This window comes from Alnus glutinosa, chromosome 11 (assembly GCF_958979055.1).
Source record: "Alnus glutinosa chromosome 11, dhAlnGlut1.1, whole genome shotgun sequence".
Lineage (NCBI taxonomy): Eukaryota > Viridiplantae > Streptophyta > Magnoliopsida > Fagales > Betulaceae > Alnus > Alnus glutinosa.
The window spans coordinates 27,720,935-27,742,476 of NC_084896.1; the positions used below are offsets into that span (position 1 = coordinate 27,720,935).

The window sequence follows — 21,542 nt, forward strand, 5'->3', positions numbered from 1 at the left end:
AGATTTGCGGTCTTTTATTTCGGGGCGATTTTGGCATGGAAAACGTCCGAATTAGGAAAAACCTATTTCTGTCATATTTATTTCCTTTATTATTAGCTTTCCAACGCCACCAATTTTGTTGCAATCTGATACTTGAGCCGAAAGTTATAATTAAATTACTGAGACGTGCTCATTCTGGATTCTTTCCAAAGATAACGAATTTTTGCCAACTTCTCTTTCCTTAAATTCAAAATTGATTTGGAGTTTGAATCTATCCAAAAGTGAGTTTGCTGACTTCATTATAATCTTGGAATTTGATCGGTTTTTCTTCTAAAACCTGTAAAATACAAGAAAACACAAAAACAACACAAAACATCAAACTATAACAAAACTAAGAGCTTAACATATGTAAATTAAGGGGCTTGAATGTGTAACATTCAGGACTTATCACATACATTACATGAAGGAGTGTCCTCAGTCTTTTGGACAATAATGAGAGGATGCTGGGGATCTTTATCTATATAAGTTAATTCTTCCTAAGTAATGTACGGATTCTCCCCAAGAACGCATTGACGATGAGCAGAAAAGTCACATTTTACACAGTAATAAAACCAGTGATCAGGATGATTTCTTTCTTTTTCACAAATTCGACAATAATATTCTCCGGAATCATCTTCACGTGTATAAGAAAGTTTCAAGAGATGTGTATCATGTTGATGTCTGGCTACAAGCGGAAGAGTTGCACATCTAATACACAAGGCGAACTTGTCGCACTTTGTGCACACGAAGCCCGAACGTTTGTCACCACAACCATTGCAAGATTCATAAGAATCCCTCAAAGCAAGAAAGAGCAAGTGTTGGTGACCCTCATGTTTAAGGATTTCCGGTATTAAACAACATTGAATGTCACCGTTACAACAACTACACTCTTCACATTTGTAGCGGAAGCCATGGCGAGAATATCCACAAACATCACAGCAGAACAATCGTCGATATGCATTCACGTTCGAATCTTTTGAGATGAGGGTGAGTCGATGTTCATGAAATAGCCCTCGCTTAATCGTTGAGGGTAGTACTTTAGCACATCTGTTATGAAGAAAGTAGTTGCATTTCACACAACCATAAAACGGGACAATGATTATAAATTGCATACATGCCTCACAACGTTTGTCCTCCATGAGCTTTTCATCAATGAGGATTAATTTATGTTGTGGATGATTGAAATGATTAATCTCCCGAGGCCCAACTCTTTCATCCTCTGCTAGATCGATTCCTTCCACCAAATGAACCAACTGATTTGCATCCACCTCATTCATGGTTTCACTCAGGTCCCTACCTTCAACTTTAAAATAAGTTGCACATTCCATGTGAGCAATGTAATCACATTCTTGACAGTAGTAAGCTGCGTATTCTGTATTTACCTTTTTTCGGCAGAGTTTACAAAATGCATTCTCCTCCTGTTTCTTGACTTGACTAAGAGAATAGTTGCGAGTGAGGGAGTGATCATGTATCGTAGTTTTGATTGTGTGTTGAAATGGAGCACACTTCCTATGAATAAAGACTCGGCAAATGCTGCATTGGTATGCGATACCCTTGCTTTCCTCAGCACAGGCTTCGCAAGTGAACTGGATCTGCTTCCGTGTGGGACAGAGTGCGTGTTGATGGCAGTCATCAGCACTAATTCGCCAACGAGAAACACATTTGATGTCAATGTCAAAATCGCAGGTGAAACAACGGTAGAAGAAGGATCTCGTGCAATCTTGTTGGCACACATCACAACTATTCCTTGATGGCACTTGAAGAAAAAGGGCGTGTTCTGGGTGCATGGGGTGCTGTATCACGTGGGATAGCTCGGAACACGATTTGTGAAGGAGGAAGGAACATTCGGGTATGGAGCATTTGTAGTTGGGGCCAAATACTGGTTCCTCACATCCCAGGCAAACAACTTCTTTGTTTGCTGTATTGTTCAGCTCTTCTTTGAACATCAAGTGATGTCTTTCCCTTAAATTATGTTCGACATGCATCTTCATTGCACTACATGATTTATGTTGGAGAAAGTTGCATTCCAAGCATTTGTAGGCGGGGCGTCCCAATACTGATTCTTCGCACAGCCAGCAAACACCTTTGTTGTTTCCATCACTTTCCATCTTTTCACAAAAGATTAAGTGATGCCATAGACTGCAATCTCCTACCTCCATCGCTCTCACTCTCTTAAAAACACAACGACAAAATCCTAGGTAGTTAGTATTCAAATTTGTGACAAAGACCATACATATATATTTAGCGGGGTTAATTTGTAAACATTATTAAGTATGCTAAGAACTGGTCCGTACGTGAAACTTATTTGGTCTTTAATAGGAAAGTCAAATAATTAAGGTGGCCAATAAAATTCTGCTTATCAAACCTTTAACATCGTCGAGACTGAAAAATTGAGATAGGCTAATAAAATTTGGGGAAAACAATATACTTCCCGCACTTAATCTTTTATCACTTTTGCAATTATATCTTTAAACTTTAAAAAGTGTTAATTTAGTGTATCTATATTTTAATTTTTTTCAATTTCAACAATTCATTAGGATTTTTCATTAAATCTTGTAAAAATTTCCAAAATATTTAAGTTTTTTTTTTCTTTCAAAGATTTAGGCACAGGCATTTTTGAAAATTTTGTTAAATTCTGACCAATGCCTAAATCTTTGCATTTTTTTTCCAAAAAAATAGTATTTTGAAAATTTTGACCTCTCTGAAAATCCTAACTGATGGTTGAAATTGAAAAAAAAAAAAAAAAAAAATTAACAGATGAATACACAAAATTGATACTTTTTAAAGTTTAAGGGTATGATTATAAAAATAATGAAATATCAATGATGGTAAATAAAGTTTTTCCTAAAATTTGCCAACTAGGTGTATGATATGATCAAAAATTAGAAAAAAAAAGGCAAGAAATTCTTCATGTAGAGATTATAATCAAATTGAGCAACAACAGCTACTATAAACATGATCAACTTTTGAGCTTTAACAAAATCTTTGAGGTGCATGTTAAATATTACAACAAACATATATGATGGCAATAGAGAATAGTGTAACCAAGGAAAGAAATGAGACAAAGAAGAGAATGTAGCACCTGTTATAGATCGAACTTAAGCTTGTTGTGCCACTGGTAGATGAATGAAAATTAAATGATCACAGACTTTTTTCTTCTTTAGCGTTCGAAACTATAAGAGATCGAGGTGGGTTATAAAGAACCTAGTTGATCGATCATTTATTCTTTTCTTCACTTCTTCTTTTCTATTTTGTACACGCCAGCTTCTTTATTCTCTTCCTTTATCCTTTTCTTTTTCTTCCCACATTTTTTTTATTATTATTTCCCCCTCTTTTATTATTTTCACATGCTCCTTAATTTATTTTATTTTCTTGCTTTATTCTTTTATGTGTTTCCACACCTTCCTTTCTTGCGAGCTATCTTCACGCATTTTCTTTTCTTATTCCCCACCACTCTTTTTTACATGCTCTTTCTTTCTTTCTTTCTTTTTTTCACACCTTCCGTTCTTGCGAACTTCATGCTTGAGAACTGTACGATGGAATATATTCTAACATCTCCTCAATTTCAAGGTGAAAATTTTTAGAAGTTTGAGTTTGAAATTAGAAAATGGAGCCCAATGATACTGACAAATTCTGTCGAAGGAGACAAGAGGCTGGCGGGTGGCAGGTGACAGCTGGTGGTGAAGATTGACGAATGCTGACTTGAGCCTAATCTAGGTCGATTTATATTCTGAACAACACCCTCGTCAAAATTCTAAATATATTCTGAATATAATATTATTGATTTATATTTCCTAGTCTAGGTCGATTTGTGTTTCCTTGTATAAATCGATTTAGGTTTACTTGTATAGGTTGATTTATTCAATTATAAATAGGGGTTTATGTATTGTAAACAATCAAGTTATTGAGCACAATGTATGTGTGTAACCCTTTGGGCTTTAATTACCTTGTGGACATGGGGTCATAATTGAACCACGTAAATTATCTATGTCCTTTCTCTCTCTTGCTTCCGCTACTATTCCGCTTTTATTCTATTTTAGATTTATACACAAATCTCTAACACTTTCATAGAAATATGTGTCTACTAAATATACTAGATTCAGTGCAATAAAAGAGTTACAAACAAAGTAGAGTAGCAAATATTCTCTTATAATTTAATCGCAGGCTGTGTCAAGAGTTCTAAGCAATATATGATGTTAAATAATCACTTATCTCAAAAGTTTAAGCTGATAAAAAATAATATATTTAATCATTTAATTAATATTTTTTTTTAAAAAAAATGTTAACTAGTGTGGGTGAGGAAGTAAGAGGTCGAAATGGAGAAGATCTTGTAATTCCAGCTTTCATTGGTGAGTGCCCAGAGTGTGATGAGAATTATTTGTCAGGAAAGACCAACTTATGCCTCAGATATCCTGTACGTGCCCTTCAATGGACTGATGCGTGATGACACTTCAAGAATGTCCATCAAAGCTAGGCTTTTACTTGCTATTGAGTACATGGCTGTTTGATATTGATTACATTCTCAGGCTTCATCTCATGTGGATTTTCCATTGGATTTGGGGTGCATGGAAGGAAGCTGAGGTTGAAAGAGGATAAACTGTGGCTGTACGTTCTTGGTCTTGGTTGCTGTTGGATTAGGGGTATGTACGTACATGATAAAAAGGAGCAAACACAAGTCACAAATCCAATATGGGTTTAGTTTGGGTCTAGTTCTACTTGTAACCGATGAATTCGTTGGAATCAAGACATGTGTCCTATAATTATAGTACACAAAGAACATGTGTCTCAATTTTAATAGGTTCAGTTGAAAATTATAGGAGTTGCACCCACGTCACTTATAAATCAAAGACGAAAGAGACAAATACTTTGTGGCCGGGATGGTTTCACCTCAGAAAAAATAGAATAAAATTAAGATTGTGTAGTTCAAAATCTCATTTTCTTTAGTTTTTCTTTTATGCTCCATTTGTTTTGGCGTAAAATAATTTTTGGAAAATAATTTCGACATTTTTCGGTGTTTGATAAGGGCGAAAATAATAATCAACTGGAAAATGATTTATGTATGACCAAAAATGCTTAGTAAATTTAAAAGCGTAAATCATTTTCTGAAGACACCAGACGCATTCGACTCTTATTAAACGTCACAGTCGACCTTCACTTCAAGTAGTCAACCATCACCAAAATCTTGCCGGTACCGAAATCTGACAGCATTCGGGTAATGTCGCCGGAATCCGAAGATGGAATCTGGCCATCTACGCCGGAATCCGGCGACAAAATCCGGCCATCGTCGCCGGAATTCGGTTAGCCTAGATTCTGTCAACCGTATTCCAGCCATCTGGCCAGAACGGCCGAATTTCGGTTGACTGGCCAGATCTGGCCAGAACACCCCAACTAGGACGGCCGACCGGCCGGATCTGTCCAAAACAGCCAGATTCCGGCAGTTCTGGCAGATTCCGGGCAGTATGCCAGAATCCGGTAATTTTTTGCCGGAATCCGGCCAACCCAGATTCCAACGAAACTGTTCGGATTCCGGTCTTTATCTTGGATTCTGGCTATAGTAGCCCGAATGGCAAAATTCTGTAAAAGTGGCCGAAATCCTGTCGGTCAGTGATGAAATCTCGTCTTCAGTAATTTTTATATTATTTTTCATTAATATTTATATATTTTGAATAAAAATTGATTTTTATAGGTTAATATGATTGAATAAAAATATTAAAAATATTTGTGATTTTCCGTATGCGCCAAATACCGAAAAATGCTTTTGGCGACAAAATATTTTCTAGAAAAATGTCTTCCCTGAAATCATTTTACGACAGAAATCATTTTACATCAAAACAGACGGAACATTAATTTTTCTAATGGTGGATCTAGGGAGTTGGAAATTACATACTTGTAAATTGCAGGTGATAGAGGGAGCTAGAATGCAAGCAGCAGCAAAGATAATTGGCATCGACATAAATGAGATCGAGGAAAAGAATAAAGGGAAAAACTTTTGGAATGACTGGCTTTATAAACCTTGATGAATATGATAAATCTATTTTCGAGCTGATCAAAGAGTTAACCTGTGGCGGAATGGGTGTGGATTATTGCTTTGATCCTAGCAACAAAAATGGTACGTCTATTCAAATATTCAAGTTAATTAAATCAACGAATCACTAGTAATTATTTGGAAAATACTTATGGTGTTACAAATTTTACTATAATTTATTTATTGTGTTCCTCCACGTACAGGAAATCCAACTCGATGAATACTTATTACTCACGAAGTTTCATTGGAAGATATACATTAAAGCATTTGAGCTTTCACTACCAAAAAAAAAATCACATTTTTTAATTATTTTTTGGGCATAAAAACAACTCAAATTGTTTTAAGTCATTTTTTGGAGTTTGTTAGAAAACGACTTAATATATAACGTTTAGACTCTGAATTAGAGACGTTTTACTGTTTAAGCGACTTTAATTAGAATTATTTTACTTCATTTCACTCATTGTAATTTGTAAATGATAACAACTATAAGGGTTAATTAAATACAAAATTGGTCATGTGCCTTTTGTGTGTATCAAATTAGTTCTTACGTTTTTAAAAGGAATAAAATTAGTTATGGACCGTTTGTCACGTGTAAAAAAAAAAGTAAGTTAATCCAATCATGTTACGCCACATATATCATATTCACATACTCGTTTCTAGATCATTAAATACTGCCAAATTAGTTCTACATCTAGTCCTGGCTCTATGTAAGCCCAGCCCGCCATGTCATCCGCATACGTCACCATAAACTAAACGAGCCAATTAATCTCCATCTTTTACTCTCTTAATTAAACGCCATTTTTGGACTGGGTTTTTGGTTTCTTCATAAGAGTTTTTCTCAAAATCCATCATTTAAAGGGTCTGTTGGAGTTTGCAATTTCAATAAGTATGATTTAAAATAACGATTTTAAAATGTGTGATTTGAAAGAGTGATTTTTAAAAATGCGGTTAAGCGTTTAGCAAAATTATAATTTAGCTTTTAAAATTCTGCGTTTTCAAAAAAGCACAATCTTACCTACGATTTGAAAACACTAATTTTCTACGATTTCAAATCGTAATTTTTAAAAACACAATTTCCAAAAAATTTATGTTCTGCAATTTAGTTTAAAATCATACTTATTATTTAGTTTGCACATCTAATACACAAGGCGAACTTGTCGCAATTTGTGCACACGAAGCCCAAATGGTCTTTACCACAACCATTGCAAGTTACGTAAGAAGGCCTCAAAGCAAGAAAAAGAAAGTGTTGGTGACCTTCATGTTTAAGAATTTCCGGTATTAAACAACATTGAACGTCATAGGTCACCCAATGACACTCTTCACATTTGTAGGTGAAGCCATGGCGAAATATATCTACAAGCACTACACATGAACCATCTAGATGCATTGAGGGTGAGTCGATGTTCTTGAAATAGCCCTCGCTTAATCGTTGAGGGTAGTACTTTAGCACACCTATTATGAAGAAAGTAGTTGCGTTGCACACAACCATAAAACGGGACAAAAATTATAAATTGCATACACGCCTCGCAACGTTTGTCCTTCATGAGATTTTCATCGGTAAGGATTAAGTCATGTTGTGGATGATTGAAATGTTTGATCTCCCGGGGGCCAGCTCTTTCATCCTCTTCTAGATTGATCCCCTCTACCAAATGAATCAAACCAATTGCAGAGTCAACAGAATTATTAGCCATTGACTCAATCGTCGAACTAGAGTCTTTGAACCAATATGCACAATTCAAGTGAGCAATGTAATCACATTTACGACAATAATAAGCAGCATACTCCGTATTCACCTTTTTATGACAGAGTTTGCAAAATACGTTGTCTTGTTGCTTTACTTGACGAAGAGAATAGGTGCGAGTGAGGGAGTGATCGTGTGTCGTAGTTTTGATGGTGTGTGGAAATAGAGCACATTTCCAATGAATCAAGACTCGGCAAACGCTGCATTGGTATGCGATACCCTTGCTTTCCTCCGCACAGGCTTCGCAAGTGAACTGGATCTGCCTCCGCGTGGGAAAGAGTCCGTGTTGATGGCAGTCGTCAGCACTAATTCGCCAACGAGAAACACATTTGATATCGATGTCAAAATCGCAGGTGGAACAACGGTAGAAGAAGGATCTCCTGCAATCTTGGTGGCACACATCACAACTATTTGTCAATGATGGCACTCGGAGAAAAAGGGCGTGATCTGGGTGCATGGGGTGTTGTATTACGTGGGATAGCTCGGAACACGATTTGTGAAGGAGGAAAGTGCCTATTCTTCCACATGTGAAGCTCATCGTGTGTAGGATCGGTAATTTTGACATGATCCGATAACATGATACAAAATTAACGGGTTTGAATCTATCTTAAACGAGCTTGGGTCATAAACAGGTCGACAAGTTTATCTCGGCCTTGCGGGTCGGGTTGCGGGTCACCCGCAAGTGATTCGCCAAACACGATTAACTTTTTATTATTATTTTATATATATATTAAAAAAATGGTGGGGGGAGGGGAAAATGACCATATGTAGGTCATTCAAGAAATCAAGACTCAAAAGTTGATAATTATGATGCAATTTTTTGTATTTGTAAATTTGTAATGATGATAGTGTTTTTTTTGTTATTTGATTAAACAATTAAACATATTAAGTGATTTGGTACTAGCCTACTAGGAGTAGGAGTTTAGAAATGAATTGCTAAAATTATTGTTATTTCATTTAAATACCCACAAATCCCCCCCCAAAATAATAATAATAATAATAATAATAATAATAATAATAACAATAATTTTTTTTTAAAAAAAAATACTTTTAAGCTAAACATATCGTGCCGAGTCGTGTCAACCCGATTATGTTAAACGGGTTTCACGGGTCGTGTCGGGTGATTAGTGAAATTATCGTGTTCGTGTTGTGTCTGAAGCCCCAACCCGTTAACATAAACGGATTGTGTTTGGGTCTAGGATAAACGGGTCGCAGGTCTTAACGGGTCGTGTCGAGTAACCCGTTTTGCCAGCCCGATTCGTGTTGGTATTTTCGTTGAGAGTGTTGTCATTTTTTTCAAATAAAAATTAGATTGTTTAATTATTTATTCGGTTAGACGAGTCTTTTAAGTATTTTTTACAATAATTTATCTGAAATCTCTTAAATTTGAATAAATAATTTAAGAAAATCCTGATCCAACTATTCGGCGCATCTCTTTTATCTTCAGAATTTAATGGGATAAATTATGCAGTCTATCACCAAATTCCAATTTGTGATAGGAATAGGATGATACCGATAGATTAATGCTACTCTCCTTTACATTTATTTATTTTATTCATTTTATATTAACTGATATAATGTATTTTAAATATTACTTGTAAATTTTGAAACTTTGTACTTGCTTCTGATTGCTTTAGTTCTTTAAGTTCTTTGGTTTTTTTTTTTTTTTGAAAATTAAGTTCTTTGTTATGTGGGGGATATACTAGAGATTTTTCCTTTCATTCATTCGGATGTTGTAATGTTGTCATTATAAGGAAAAACTTTTTGGTAGGATTTGTTTTTTTAAAAATATTAATAAAAAATGATTGATGTGATATAAAATAGAAATAAAATTTATTTTTATTTTTTATAAGAAAAAAAAATGTTAAAAAGTAATTAATTTGATATAAAAAGTGAAATATTTTGAAATTTTTTTTTTTTAAGAGACATATGCATAAATGAGGTTTGCCAACCAAAGCCTCAAAACCTACTTTCGTCGTGGCCTTTCTAAGGCCAACACTAAATCAGAGACTTCCTAAGGCTGCAAATTGGCCTCTTTCACCCTGTTTTAAGCCTGCCCAATGAGTTTTAGGAAAAAAAAAAAAAAAAAAGATTACTAGGCTATAAATTATTGTTAATTAAAAGCAATCACAAAAGTTCATAATTCCAAGAAAGAAAAAGAGAAGAGAATATTATTCAAAGATATATAAATTCATTAAATCTCTTATCTTGTAACTACCATTGCAAGTATATTAGTTTATTTAAGCAATTAATCAACTCAAAATACTTTATCTATTAACATAAAAAGTTGACAAAAAGTTGACAATCCATGTATGTGTTTACATTGTTGTATGAGAAAAGTAGTTGCACAGATGTTTAAATACAGAGTCCACGTTTTCTTATGCATGATGACATTTAGACACAATATTAAAGGTAGATGAATGCATTCACTTGTGAATCAACATTAATACATGATATATACCATTTATGGTGGCGGTTCGATGGTTCAATGAAATTATCCAGCATATTGTATTTGCGAAGCAAGCGAAAGATTGATGATCAATAAAATTATTTTTATCTCAAAAAAAAAAAATAATAATAAAGATTTTAAAAAGTTTATCACCCGAGAAAAGGATTTACAAAGATTTTTAACTAGAGAGTACTCCACGTGACTCGGTTCAGCAATTTCACTCATAAATTTTTCACAATTTTTTAAAATATATATTGACCGGTTCAGCAACGTAATAAAAAGATGATTCTAACTATGCATGATGATGTTCACGCCATCAATTAATGCCCATGTGATATCAATGATGGTGAGAGTTTGTAAAATGAGAATGAATCACAAGGAATATGTTGTGGAGAGGCAGAGTAAAAGTTTTTCTAAAACTCTTAGAGCATTCACATTGAAACAAAATCAAATAATATAATAAAAAATGTATATATTAATATTTAAGCAAAGAGTTTTAATAGTAAGCAATGCACCTCAAAATAAATCACATAAATGTGACCACTAATTAAGCAAACAATCGTTAAAGAAGGTAATCCACTCTCTTTCTTTACTTACATCTCTCTCAAACAATACCTATGGACATTAAATTTGCATTAAGTACATTCTAAGGCTATGTCCTTGAAAGACCTGCCACATACATTACATGAAGGAGTGTCCTCAGTCTTTTGGACAATAGTGAGAGGATGCTGGGGATCTTTATCTATGTAAGTTAATTCTTCCTAAGTAATGTACGGATTCTCCCCAAGAACGCATTGACGATGAGCAGAAAAGTCACATTTTACACAGTAATAAAACCAGTGATCAGGATGATTTCTTTCTTTTTCACAAATTAGACAATAATATTCTCTGGAATCATCTTCACGTGTATAAGAAAGTTTCAAGAGATGTGTATCATGTTGATGTCTGGCTACAAGCGGAAGAATTGCACATCTAATACACAAGGCGAACTTGTCGCACTTTGTGCACACGAAGCCCAAACGTTTTTCACCACAACCATTGCAAGATTCATAAGAATCCCTCAAAGCAAAAAAGAGGAAGTGTTGGTGACCCTCATGTTTAAGGATTTCCGGTATTAAACAACATTGAATGTCATAGTTCCAATAACCACACTCTTCACATTTGTAGCTGAAGCCTTGGCGGATATATTCACAAGCATCACAGACGAACAATTGTCGATATGCATTCACGTTTGGATCTTTTGAGATGAGGGTGAGTCGATGTTCGTGAAATAGCCCTCGCTTAATCGTTGAGGGTAGTACTTTAGCACATCTATTATGAAGAAAGTAGTTGCATTGCACACAACCATAAAACGGGACAAAGATTATAAATTGCATACATGCCTCACATCGTTTGTCCTCCATGAGCTTTTCATCAATGAGGATTAAGTTATGTTGTGGATGATTGAAATGTCTGATCTCCCGGGGGCCAGGTCTTTCATCCTCTTCTAGATTGATCCCCTCTACCAAACGAATCAAACCAGTTGCAGAGTCAACAGAATTATTAGCCATCGACTCAATCGTCGAACTGGAGTCTTCGACCCGATATGCACAATTCAAGTGAGCAATGTAATCACATTTACAACAATAATAAACTGCATACTCTGTATTCACCTTTTTACGACAGAGTCTGCAGAATACGTTGTCTTGTTGCTTTACTTGACTAAGAGAATAGGTGCGAGTAAGGGAGTGATCATGTGTTGTAGTTTTGATTGTGTGTTGAAATGGAGCACACTTCCTATGAATAAAGACTCGGCAAACGCTGCATTTGTATGCAAAACCCTTGCTTTCCTCAGCACAGGCTTCACAAGTGAACTGGATCTGCTTCCGCGTGGGAAAGAGTGCGTGTTGATGGCAGTCCTCAGCACTAATTCGCCAACGAGAAACACATTTGATGTCGATGTCAAAATCGCAAGGGGAGCAACGGTAGAAGAAGGATCTCTCACAATAGTGGCGGCACACATCGCAATTATTATTCCGTGATGGCACTCGGAGAAAAAGGGCGTGATCTGGGTGCATGGGGTGCTGTATCACGTGGGATACATCGGAACACGATTTGTGAAGGAGGAATGTGCATTCGGGTATGGAGCATTTGTAGTTGGGACCAAATACTGGTTCCTCGCATCCCAGGCAAACAATTTTTTTGTCCAGCTCTTCTATAAATATCAAGTGATGTCTCTCCCACAAACCATGTACGACCTTCATCTCTCTCGTGTGTGTCGACTCCGTGCATGATTCATGTTGGTGGAAGTTGCATTCCAAGCATTTGTAGGAGGGGCATCCCAATACTGATTCTTCGCACAGCCAGCAAACACCTTTGTTGTTTCCATCACTTTCTAGCTTTTCACAAAAGATTAAGTGATGCCATAGACTGCAATCTCCTACCTCCATCGCTCTCACTCTCTTAAAAACACAACGACAAAATCATAGGTAGCTAGTATTCAAATTTCTGACAAAGACCATATATATATATATATATATATATATATAGCATGGTTAATTTGTAAACATTATTAAGTATGCTAAGAACTGGTCCGTACGTGAAACTTATTTGGTCTTTAATAGGAAAGACAAATGAGGTACTGGCTAATAAAATTCTCCTCGTCAAACCTATAACTTTGTCGAGACCGAAAAATTGAGACATATAGGCTAATAAAATTTGGGAAAAATTTTACTTTTCACTCCTAATCTTTTATCACGTTTGCAATCATATCCTTAAACTTTAAAATGTGTCAATTTAGTGTATTTATATTCCAATTTTTTTTCAATTTCAACAATTCGTTAGAATTTTCCGTTAAATCTTGTAAAAATTCTCAAAATACCCCTGTTTTTTTTTTTTTTTTTTTAAAGATTTACGTGTAGGTATTTTTGCAAATTCTATTCAATCTTGACCAACGCCTAAATATTTGCAATTTCTTTTCCTAAAAAAAAAGCATATTTTAAAAATTTTGACACCCCTCTGTTAAGATTTTCCGAAAATCCTAACGTATGGTTGAAATTTAAAAATAAAAATAAAAATTGACACATGAATACACTAAATTGATACTTTTTAAAGTTTAAGGGTATGATTGTAAAAGTAATGAAAGATCATGTATGATAAATGAAGTTTTCCCTAAAATTTGGCAACTAGGTGTATGATATGGTCAAAAATTAGGAAAAAATACAATAAATTCTTCATCTAGAGATTAATTATAATTAAATTGAGCAACAACAGCTACTATAAAATGACCAACTTTTGAGCTTTAACAAAATCTTTGAGGTGCATGTTAAATATTACTACAAACATATATAATGGCAATAAAGAATGGCGTAACCAAGGAAAGAAATGAGACAAAGAAGAGAATGTAGCACCTGTTATATAGGGATCGAACTTAAGCTTGTTGTGCCACTGGTAGATGAATGAAAATTAAATGATCACAGACTTTTTTCTTCTTTGGCCTCCGAAACTATAACAGAGGTGGGTTATAAAGAACCTAGTTGATCGATCATTTCTTCTTTTCTTTGTCTCTACACATTCTTTTCTTCACTTCTTCTATTTTGTACACGCTATATAGCTTCTTTATTCTCTTCCTTTATCCTTTTATTTTTCTTCACACATTTTTAATATTATTTCCCCCTCTTTTATTATTTTCACATGCTCCTTAACTTATTTTATTTTCTTGCTTTATTCTTTTATGTGTTTCCACACCTTCCTTTCTTGCGAGCTGTCTTCACGCATTTTCTTTTCTTATTCCCCCTCTTTTTTACATGCTCCTTTATTTTATTCTTTTTTTTTTTTTTTTTTTTGTTTCCACACCCTTCCTTTCTTGCTAACTTCATGCTTGAGTACTGTTAGAATATATTCTAACATCCTTCTTAATTTCAAGTTGAAAATTCTAGAAGCTTGAATTTGAAAATAGAAAACGGAAACCAGGGGTACTAACGAATTCTGTTGGAGGAGACAAGGTCACACGAGGTTGGCGAGCGGGAGATGACAGCTGGTGGTGAAGACTGACAAATGCTGACTTGAGCCTAGTCTAGGTTGATTTATATTCTGAACAACACCCCCTCAAAATTCTAAATATATTATGAATATAATATTATTGATTTATATTTCCTAGTCTATGTCGATTTGTATTTTTTTGTATAAGTCGATTTAGGTTTACTTGTATAGGTCGACTTATTCAATTATAAATAGGGGCTTATGTATTGTAAACAATCAAGTTATTGAGCACAATGTAGTCCTTTGAACTTTACCTTGTAGACATGGATCATAATCGAACCACGTAAATTCTCTATTTATTGCTTTTCTCTCTCTTGCTTTCGCTACTATTCCGCTTTTATTCTATTTTTTAGATTTATAACACCAATCTCTAACAAGTTCATAGAAAGATGTGTGTACTAAATATACTAGATGCAGTGCAATAATATGTGAGAGAAAGAGAATTGAATGAAATAAAAGAGTTACAAACAAAGTAGAGTAGCAATATTCTCTTATAATTTAATTGCCGGTTGTGTCAAGAGTTCTAAGCAATGTTTTTAAATAGTCATTTATCACAAAAGTTTAAGCTGATAAAAAATAATGTCTTTTAACTATTTAATTAATATTTAAAAAAGCATTAACTGGTGTGGGTGAGGAAGTAAAAAGTCTAAAAGAGAAGATCTTGTAATTCCACCAGCCTTTATTGGTGAGTGCTGAAAGAAATAAAGAAGAGCAGAAAACAAACAAGGGAAGAGGATGAAGAGAAGAACACAGCTTAGGACTACCTTACATGTTTGGTTACAAAATAAGAAAAGGTAAAGACTAGAATACAAAGAGAGAGAAAAGGTTGATTACATGGTGGTATGGGTTGAGGAATGGCAAGAGATCAGAGGTATGGCTTAGCCGTGCCTTGTGTGTTACGTTCTACAATGGTAACTTGATGATGTAGAGATGTGCTGCCGTGGATGAGGAGTTGATGCAGAGATGTGCTGATACAGTAGAGTTGATGTAGAGATGTGCTTATGCAGTAGATGAGTTGCTGCAGAGGAGTGGTGACTTGCTTACTGCAAAGGTTTATCCTCTAACAAGTGCCAATTAAGAGTGTGATGAGAATTGTTTGTCAGGATTAGGGGTATGTATATGCCTTTTGGTTTTATTCATGATTATGTTCCTACCGAATGCAAAACAAATCACGAATTCAATATAGTTTAGTTTAGATCTAGTTTTAGTTAGAATTGAATTTGTTGTGATTGAGACGTGTCTTATAATGTGACACAAAGAACACGTGTCCCTATTTCAATATCCAATGTGTCTCCACTAGGACATGATAAAAAGGAGCAAACACAAGTCACGAATCCAATATGGGTTTAGTTTGGGTCCAGTTCTAGTTGTAATTGATGAATTCGCTGGAATTGAGGCATGTGTCTTATAATTGCAGTACACATAGAACACATGTCTCAATAATCTTAATAGGTTTAGTTCTAAATTAAAGGAATTGTGCCTACTTCACGTATAAATACTTTAATGGCAAAAAAGAAAGAGAAAAATACTTTGTGGGATAGTTTCACCTCAGAAAAATGGAATATATTAAATTAAGATTGTGTGGTTCAAAATCTCGTTTTCTTACTTTTCCTTTTTAATTTTCCTAATTAATGGTGGATAAGGGAGTTGGAAATTATATCCTTGTAAATTGCAGGTGATAGAGGGACCTAGAATGCAAGCGGCAAGCAAAGATAATTGGAATCGACAAAAATGAGATCGAGGAAAAGAATAATGGGAAAATCTTTTGGAATGACCGGCTTTATAAACCTTGATGAATATGATAAATCTATTTCAGAATTAATTAAATTAATGAATCACTAGTAATTATTTGAAAAATACTTATGGTACTATAGATTTTACTATAATTTATTTATAAACTCACGTGGTGGTTTACATGAGTGCACGTAGTGTTGCATGAGTGAAAAAGTTAAATAACGAAATTTGTTAGGTAAAATTTAATTGTTTAGTTTATACGTGGACTATAACGACAATTTTTAAGAAACTTATACTATTCTTACAATAGCCTACCTTCAAAAAAAAAAAAAAAAAGCGCCTTATTATTTTGCTAATTTTTATTTAATTCCTTCCCGTATATATAATGTTCTGAAGTTTTAAAATGTTTTATGTATTGTGTTCCTCCACGTACAGGGAATCCAACTTGATGAACTTATTACTCAGTATACATAAATTAAAGCATTTGAGCTTTCGCTACCAAAAAAAAAAAAATTCACATTTTTTAGCCCTTTTTGGGCATAAATACGGCTCAAATTGTTTTAAGTCATTTTTTTTTGAGTTTGTTAGAAAACGACTTGACATATAACGTTTCGACTCTGAGTTAGAGACGTTTTACTGTTTAAACGACTCTAATTATAGTTATTTTACTTCATTTCACTCGTTGTAATTTGTAAATGATAACAACTATAAGGGTTAAATACAAAATTGGTCATGTGCCTTTGGTGTGTATCAAATTAGTTCTTACGAGGGATAAAATTAGTTATGGACCACGTGTAAAAAAAAATAGTCAATTAATCCAATCATGTTGCGCCACATGTATCATATTCACATACTTGTTTTTGGATCATTAAATGAGAAATGATTTTTCTATATCACTATAAACTAAACGAGCCAATTAATCTCGATCTTTTACTCTCTTAATTAAACGCCATTTTTGGAAAGGATTTTTGGTTTCTTCACATGAGTTTTTCTCAAAATCCGTCATTTTAATGAACACAAATTAAAGAGAAGGAAATGGTTGTCTAAAAGGAGGAAACCTTAGAAGGAAATGGTGCTCGATCGATGCTCCTTCCTCTTCTGCTTGAAGCAAACGATGATCATAGTTTATTTCTTGTATAAATTAACTTTCATCTTTTTTTATTGTTTATTGGAAACGTTGTTTTCTTTCTCTTATAAAATCTAGCCAATTACAAGTTCTGGGAAAGTTGTGAACTTTCAGAATTTCAGAATCTTAACAGATCGAGGGGTAACATTACAAATAATTGAAAAATGAATATACTAAATTGAAAAGAATTGAGTTTTAGGGAGGACATTGTAAAGATTGTGACAATTCAAGAGTTTAGTGTAGTTATAAAAAAAATAATAATAATAATAAAAAATAAAAAAATTATCAGAATCAATTATTCTGGCCAGATTGTTCATGTTCTATAAAACAACAGGTGGACTTTTATTGCTCATAGATACACAAGTCTCATTCTTCAGAAATACATTTCCAGTCTCCCAGAATATAATACAAGCTTAAGGAAGTTTCGTTGGTTGTTTGTATTGTAGTTATGCTGACGATTTTCACCTACAACCACAGTGATAAGGTTAGAGGGATAGCTTTTTGAAAGTCTAATAGCAGGTTTGAGATTACGTTAACAAGCTTAAAAAATTACTTTTAGTATATACAAAATTGTGCTTAGTAAAAATGAACTCATTTGGTAAAAAAATTAAATAAAAATTTCACTTAATCTGTTACGTATCAGATGAGACAAAGGATGAGAACAAAAGAGTTTCCAAACAGTCATGTGTCTTTGTTATTTAGTTATTATGTATCTTTGTTATTTAGTTATTATTTATCTATTAGAGTCTATCTTTAAGTAAGGAATAAATGGATAGTATGTTATCCCTTAATAGTTTTGTATTATCTTTATTAATAGTTGTTAGTGATAGGATAGTCATAGGATACATCTCTATAAGAGTAGTTTATGTTTATCTTCTTTCTTTGTAACTCTATATAAACCTATTGGGTTGACGAATAAATAAAGCAAATATTATTAATATTCAGCTCTTGAGTTGATTTGAGAGGCATTAGGGTTCCTCGAACTACCCTTATCTATCCGTTATGTGTTTGAACAAATATTAAAAGGATATTTGGTCACTTCATGGCATAATTATTGACTATTTTTGTTTTTTGTTTTTTTATCAAAAAAAAATATATCATAAAACCAGATAAATACTGGTGAAAGGGAACCATTATTGAATGCTCAAGAAAATGGTGCTCATAATTTTAAAGTATTGGCATTTTACCATTTCTGTTAGAATATATTATAACAGAAACAGACACTCATAGTGAAACGCCTTCAAGAATCTCTCTCCATCTGGCTAATCTCATTTCTTAAGAGGAAATGGTAACACCAAATTGTAGGTTGTTGATATTAGTCAAAGGCCAATCTGAATAGAAATGCGTGTGAAAGCTGGTTTGACATCTTTACAAGTTGAATTGTAGAAAATTTTTGCCCTTAAATATATATACAAGTCTAAAATCACAAGTTATAAATGTTGTCACTATAAAAAATCACAAGTTATAATTCTCTGACCCCCTTCCTTTCTTCTTGCCCAAAGGAAAAACTATTTGGTAGGATTTTTTTTTTTTTTTTGGAATATTAATAAGAAATTATTTATGTGATATAAAGTCCAAATAAGTTTTAATTTTTTATGTTCTTATAAAAAAATTGTTAAAAAGTAAATGATATGATATAAGAAGTAAAATATTTTGAAGTTGATTTTTTTTAAGAGACAAAGGAATGAGGTTTGCCAAAAAAGGCCTCAAAACCTACTTTCGTCATGGCCTTTCTAAGGCCTACACTTATCAGGGCCTTCCTAAGGTTGCAAATTGGCCTCTTTTACCCTGTTTTAAGCCTGCCCAATGAGTTTCAGTAAAAAAGAATGAAAAAAGATTACTAGGCCATAAATTATTGTTAATTAAAAGCGATCACAAAAGTTCATAATTCCAAGAAAGAAAAAGAGAAGAGAATATTATTGAAAGATATACAAATTCATTAAATCTTTTATCTTGTAACTACCTTGCAAGTATTTTAGTTTATTTAAGAAATTAATCAACTCATAATACTTTATCTATGAACCTAAAAAGTTGACAATCCAAGTATGTGTTTACATTGTTGTATGAGAAAAGTAGTTGAGCAGATGTTTAAATACAGAGTCCATGTTTTCTTATGTATGATGACATTTAGACACAAAATCATAAAGGTAGATGAGTGCATCGACATGTGAATCAACAATAGATGACATATGCTATTTAGGAAGGTGGTTAAGTGGTCCAATAAAACTTTTAAAGTAGTGAGATACATACTAGGGCATAGGTTCGAATCCCGCAATGGAATTCTCCATACATACTTGATTGGTGTAAACCACCATGCACGGATCCTACTGATAGCGCTTGTAGTTTCTACTATTGAGGCCCATCCTATGCATTTTTCACCCATAAATTATTAATAAACAACCACTTTCTTTTATAGTGAAATCTCGTGTTCTCATCATGATTTTTTTGGTAATTTAATTTCATATTTGTTATTAATGTTGATGATGTTATTTATTTCGACGGAAATTTCCTACAAATCGGTTTGTAGAAAATTTCCTACAACTCACATATAATATTGACATGTGTTCCTTGGCATGTGAGAAACACATGTTATTTAAATAGCATGTGCTTCTTACATAATTTTTTAATAGTATTAATAAAAAAAAAACATGTACTTCTTACATGTTTAAATGACACATGTCATTTTTATATGTGGGTTGTAGGAAATTTCCTACAAACCAGTTTGTAGAAAATTTATAACCTATTTATTTTATTTTAACCTTATATTTGATAAGTTTATTCTTTAAAAAAGAAAAAGAAAAAAGTGTAATCTCAATTTAATCGTACGTATATGTTACTTTGCTCATCCACTTTCCACAAGTATGCACGGCCATCTTTTTCAGGGTCATTTGCTTGATGCTGTTTATGTCACCAAGCAAGGAATTGCAAAACCACACATTTTCTCAATTTCTCACTTACTAATTCATAACCAGATGACCTTAATTATAGAACTCAATGCCCATGATGTCATGCACATCAATGGTGGTGAAGTTGTAAAATGGAGCTTGAGAATAATTAATGTATATTAAGAAAGATTATTTAGAATGAGGTTCTCTCTCTTTCAAACACGTGAAAATCTGCTGACTAATTAGAAGTTAAACGTCTATACTAAGAAAAGTTACTTTACTCTTTCTTACTTAGTTTTTATAAAAGCTAACTATAGTAAGAACCGAGTGAAGCTAGAGGAAGAAGGATCATTATTTTTTTTTTTTTGGTTTTGGAGGGAAATGAATTTTGCTTGGGAAGCTGCTTCCTCGATATCTTAAAAATTGTGGCAAGTTTTCTACCTTTAATTAAATCTAATAGACGATCAAGGTTATAAAATTTGAGAATCTCAAATTTAAAAAGATTTAAGGAGATCCTGATCCTTTTTTTACCTAGTTTTTATAAAAAATTAGATTCCCAAATAGAAGGCATTAAATGTAACAACTACCCTTTGACGTCGTCATAAAAATGTACGAGTCTGAAAAGTCACATCTTATCAACAAGAAAACGGATGCGTTAACGTGCAACGACTTTCGTGTTAGTACCCTGGCCTTGTCAGACACCCTCCTTGGCCGTCCGAATACTCCTAGATTTCCATAGTATTGACACCCCGCTTGTTAGCCAATCTCATTTATATATACTAAAAAGGTATATATATATATATATATTTTTTTTTTTTTTATAAAAAAAGAACGATTCAAGATTTACCAGTGTCAGAATGCTGGCAAATGTAATTAATGAAAAAGTAATATTTGCATTTTATTAAAAATATTTGTGTCCACATTTAAAGTTGCTATGTATATTCAAAATTCAATCATTCATTCATTTAGCCAAACACCATTAAACAGAGAAATAAAACTGTTTGAACTATGTTAATTGACGGACTTCTTCTAATGAATATTCTTTTTTATGCTTAAAAATATTGGTTTATTCCCTTCAAATATATATGATGAACAGCCAACCGGTGAAAATGGTGCTGCTAGCTAGGGCTCCCATAAGCATTGATTTAAACAGCGACAGTTCTTTAAGCAGCAGATCAATCATCTTGCAGATTGACAATTAATAAATCTTGACAGGTTTCTGCAAGTAAGTAAAGGCTTTGACTAAGCTGTTGATTGTTTTGTCAGCTGTTTAAGAGGAATAATTCTAAATGTATATTAATTGTCCATAAAAAAAATGAGATAGTTTTTAAAATTACTATTTGATCAAAATCATATGCTTAATAATAATTTTAAAAGCCACCTCATTTTTTGATAGACAGTTAGTGTACATTTAGAATTATCCGGTTTAGAAGTGCTGGCTTGGTATAATTATGTAATTAGTGCATCTCATGCTCGTACTGTGTTCCTGAGTTGCATATATATGACCTTAATTAATTACTGTAGGTATAACCACATATGCAGAT

The 21,542-nt window shown here is 33.5% G+C and overlaps 3 protein-coding genes across 3 annotated transcripts; all 3 read right to left on the reverse strand.

The window, feature by feature from the left end:
* Nucleotides 1-515: 515 nt before the first annotated feature.
* Nucleotides 516-2,177, reverse strand: LOC133881347 (uncharacterized). Its single transcript, XM_062320267.1, has one exon. It carries the CDS (start codon nt 2,175-2,177, stop codon nt 516-518), a length of 1,662 nt encoding a protein of 553 aa, XP_062176251.1.
* Nucleotides 2,178-7,362: 5,185 nt separating this feature from the next.
* LOC133881348 (uncharacterized) lies at nt 7,363-8,241 on the reverse strand. The gene has a single exon (XM_062320268.1). The coding sequence runs from the start codon at nt 8,239-8,241 to the stop codon at nt 7,363-7,365; it is 879 nt and encodes a 292-aa protein (XP_062176252.1).
* Nucleotides 8,242-10,994: 2,753 nt separating this feature from the next.
* On the reverse strand, nt 10,995-13,717 carry LOC133881349 (uncharacterized). Its single transcript, XM_062320269.1, has 2 exons — nt 13,623-13,717; nt 10,995-12,674 (listed from the first exon to the last, which is right to left on the reverse strand). Exon 2 carries the CDS (start codon nt 12,660-12,662, stop codon nt 10,995-10,997), a length of 1,668 nt encoding a protein of 555 aa, XP_062176253.1. The 5' UTR covers nt 12,663-12,674; nt 13,623-13,717.
* Nucleotides 13,718-21,542: the final 7,825 nt, after the last annotated feature.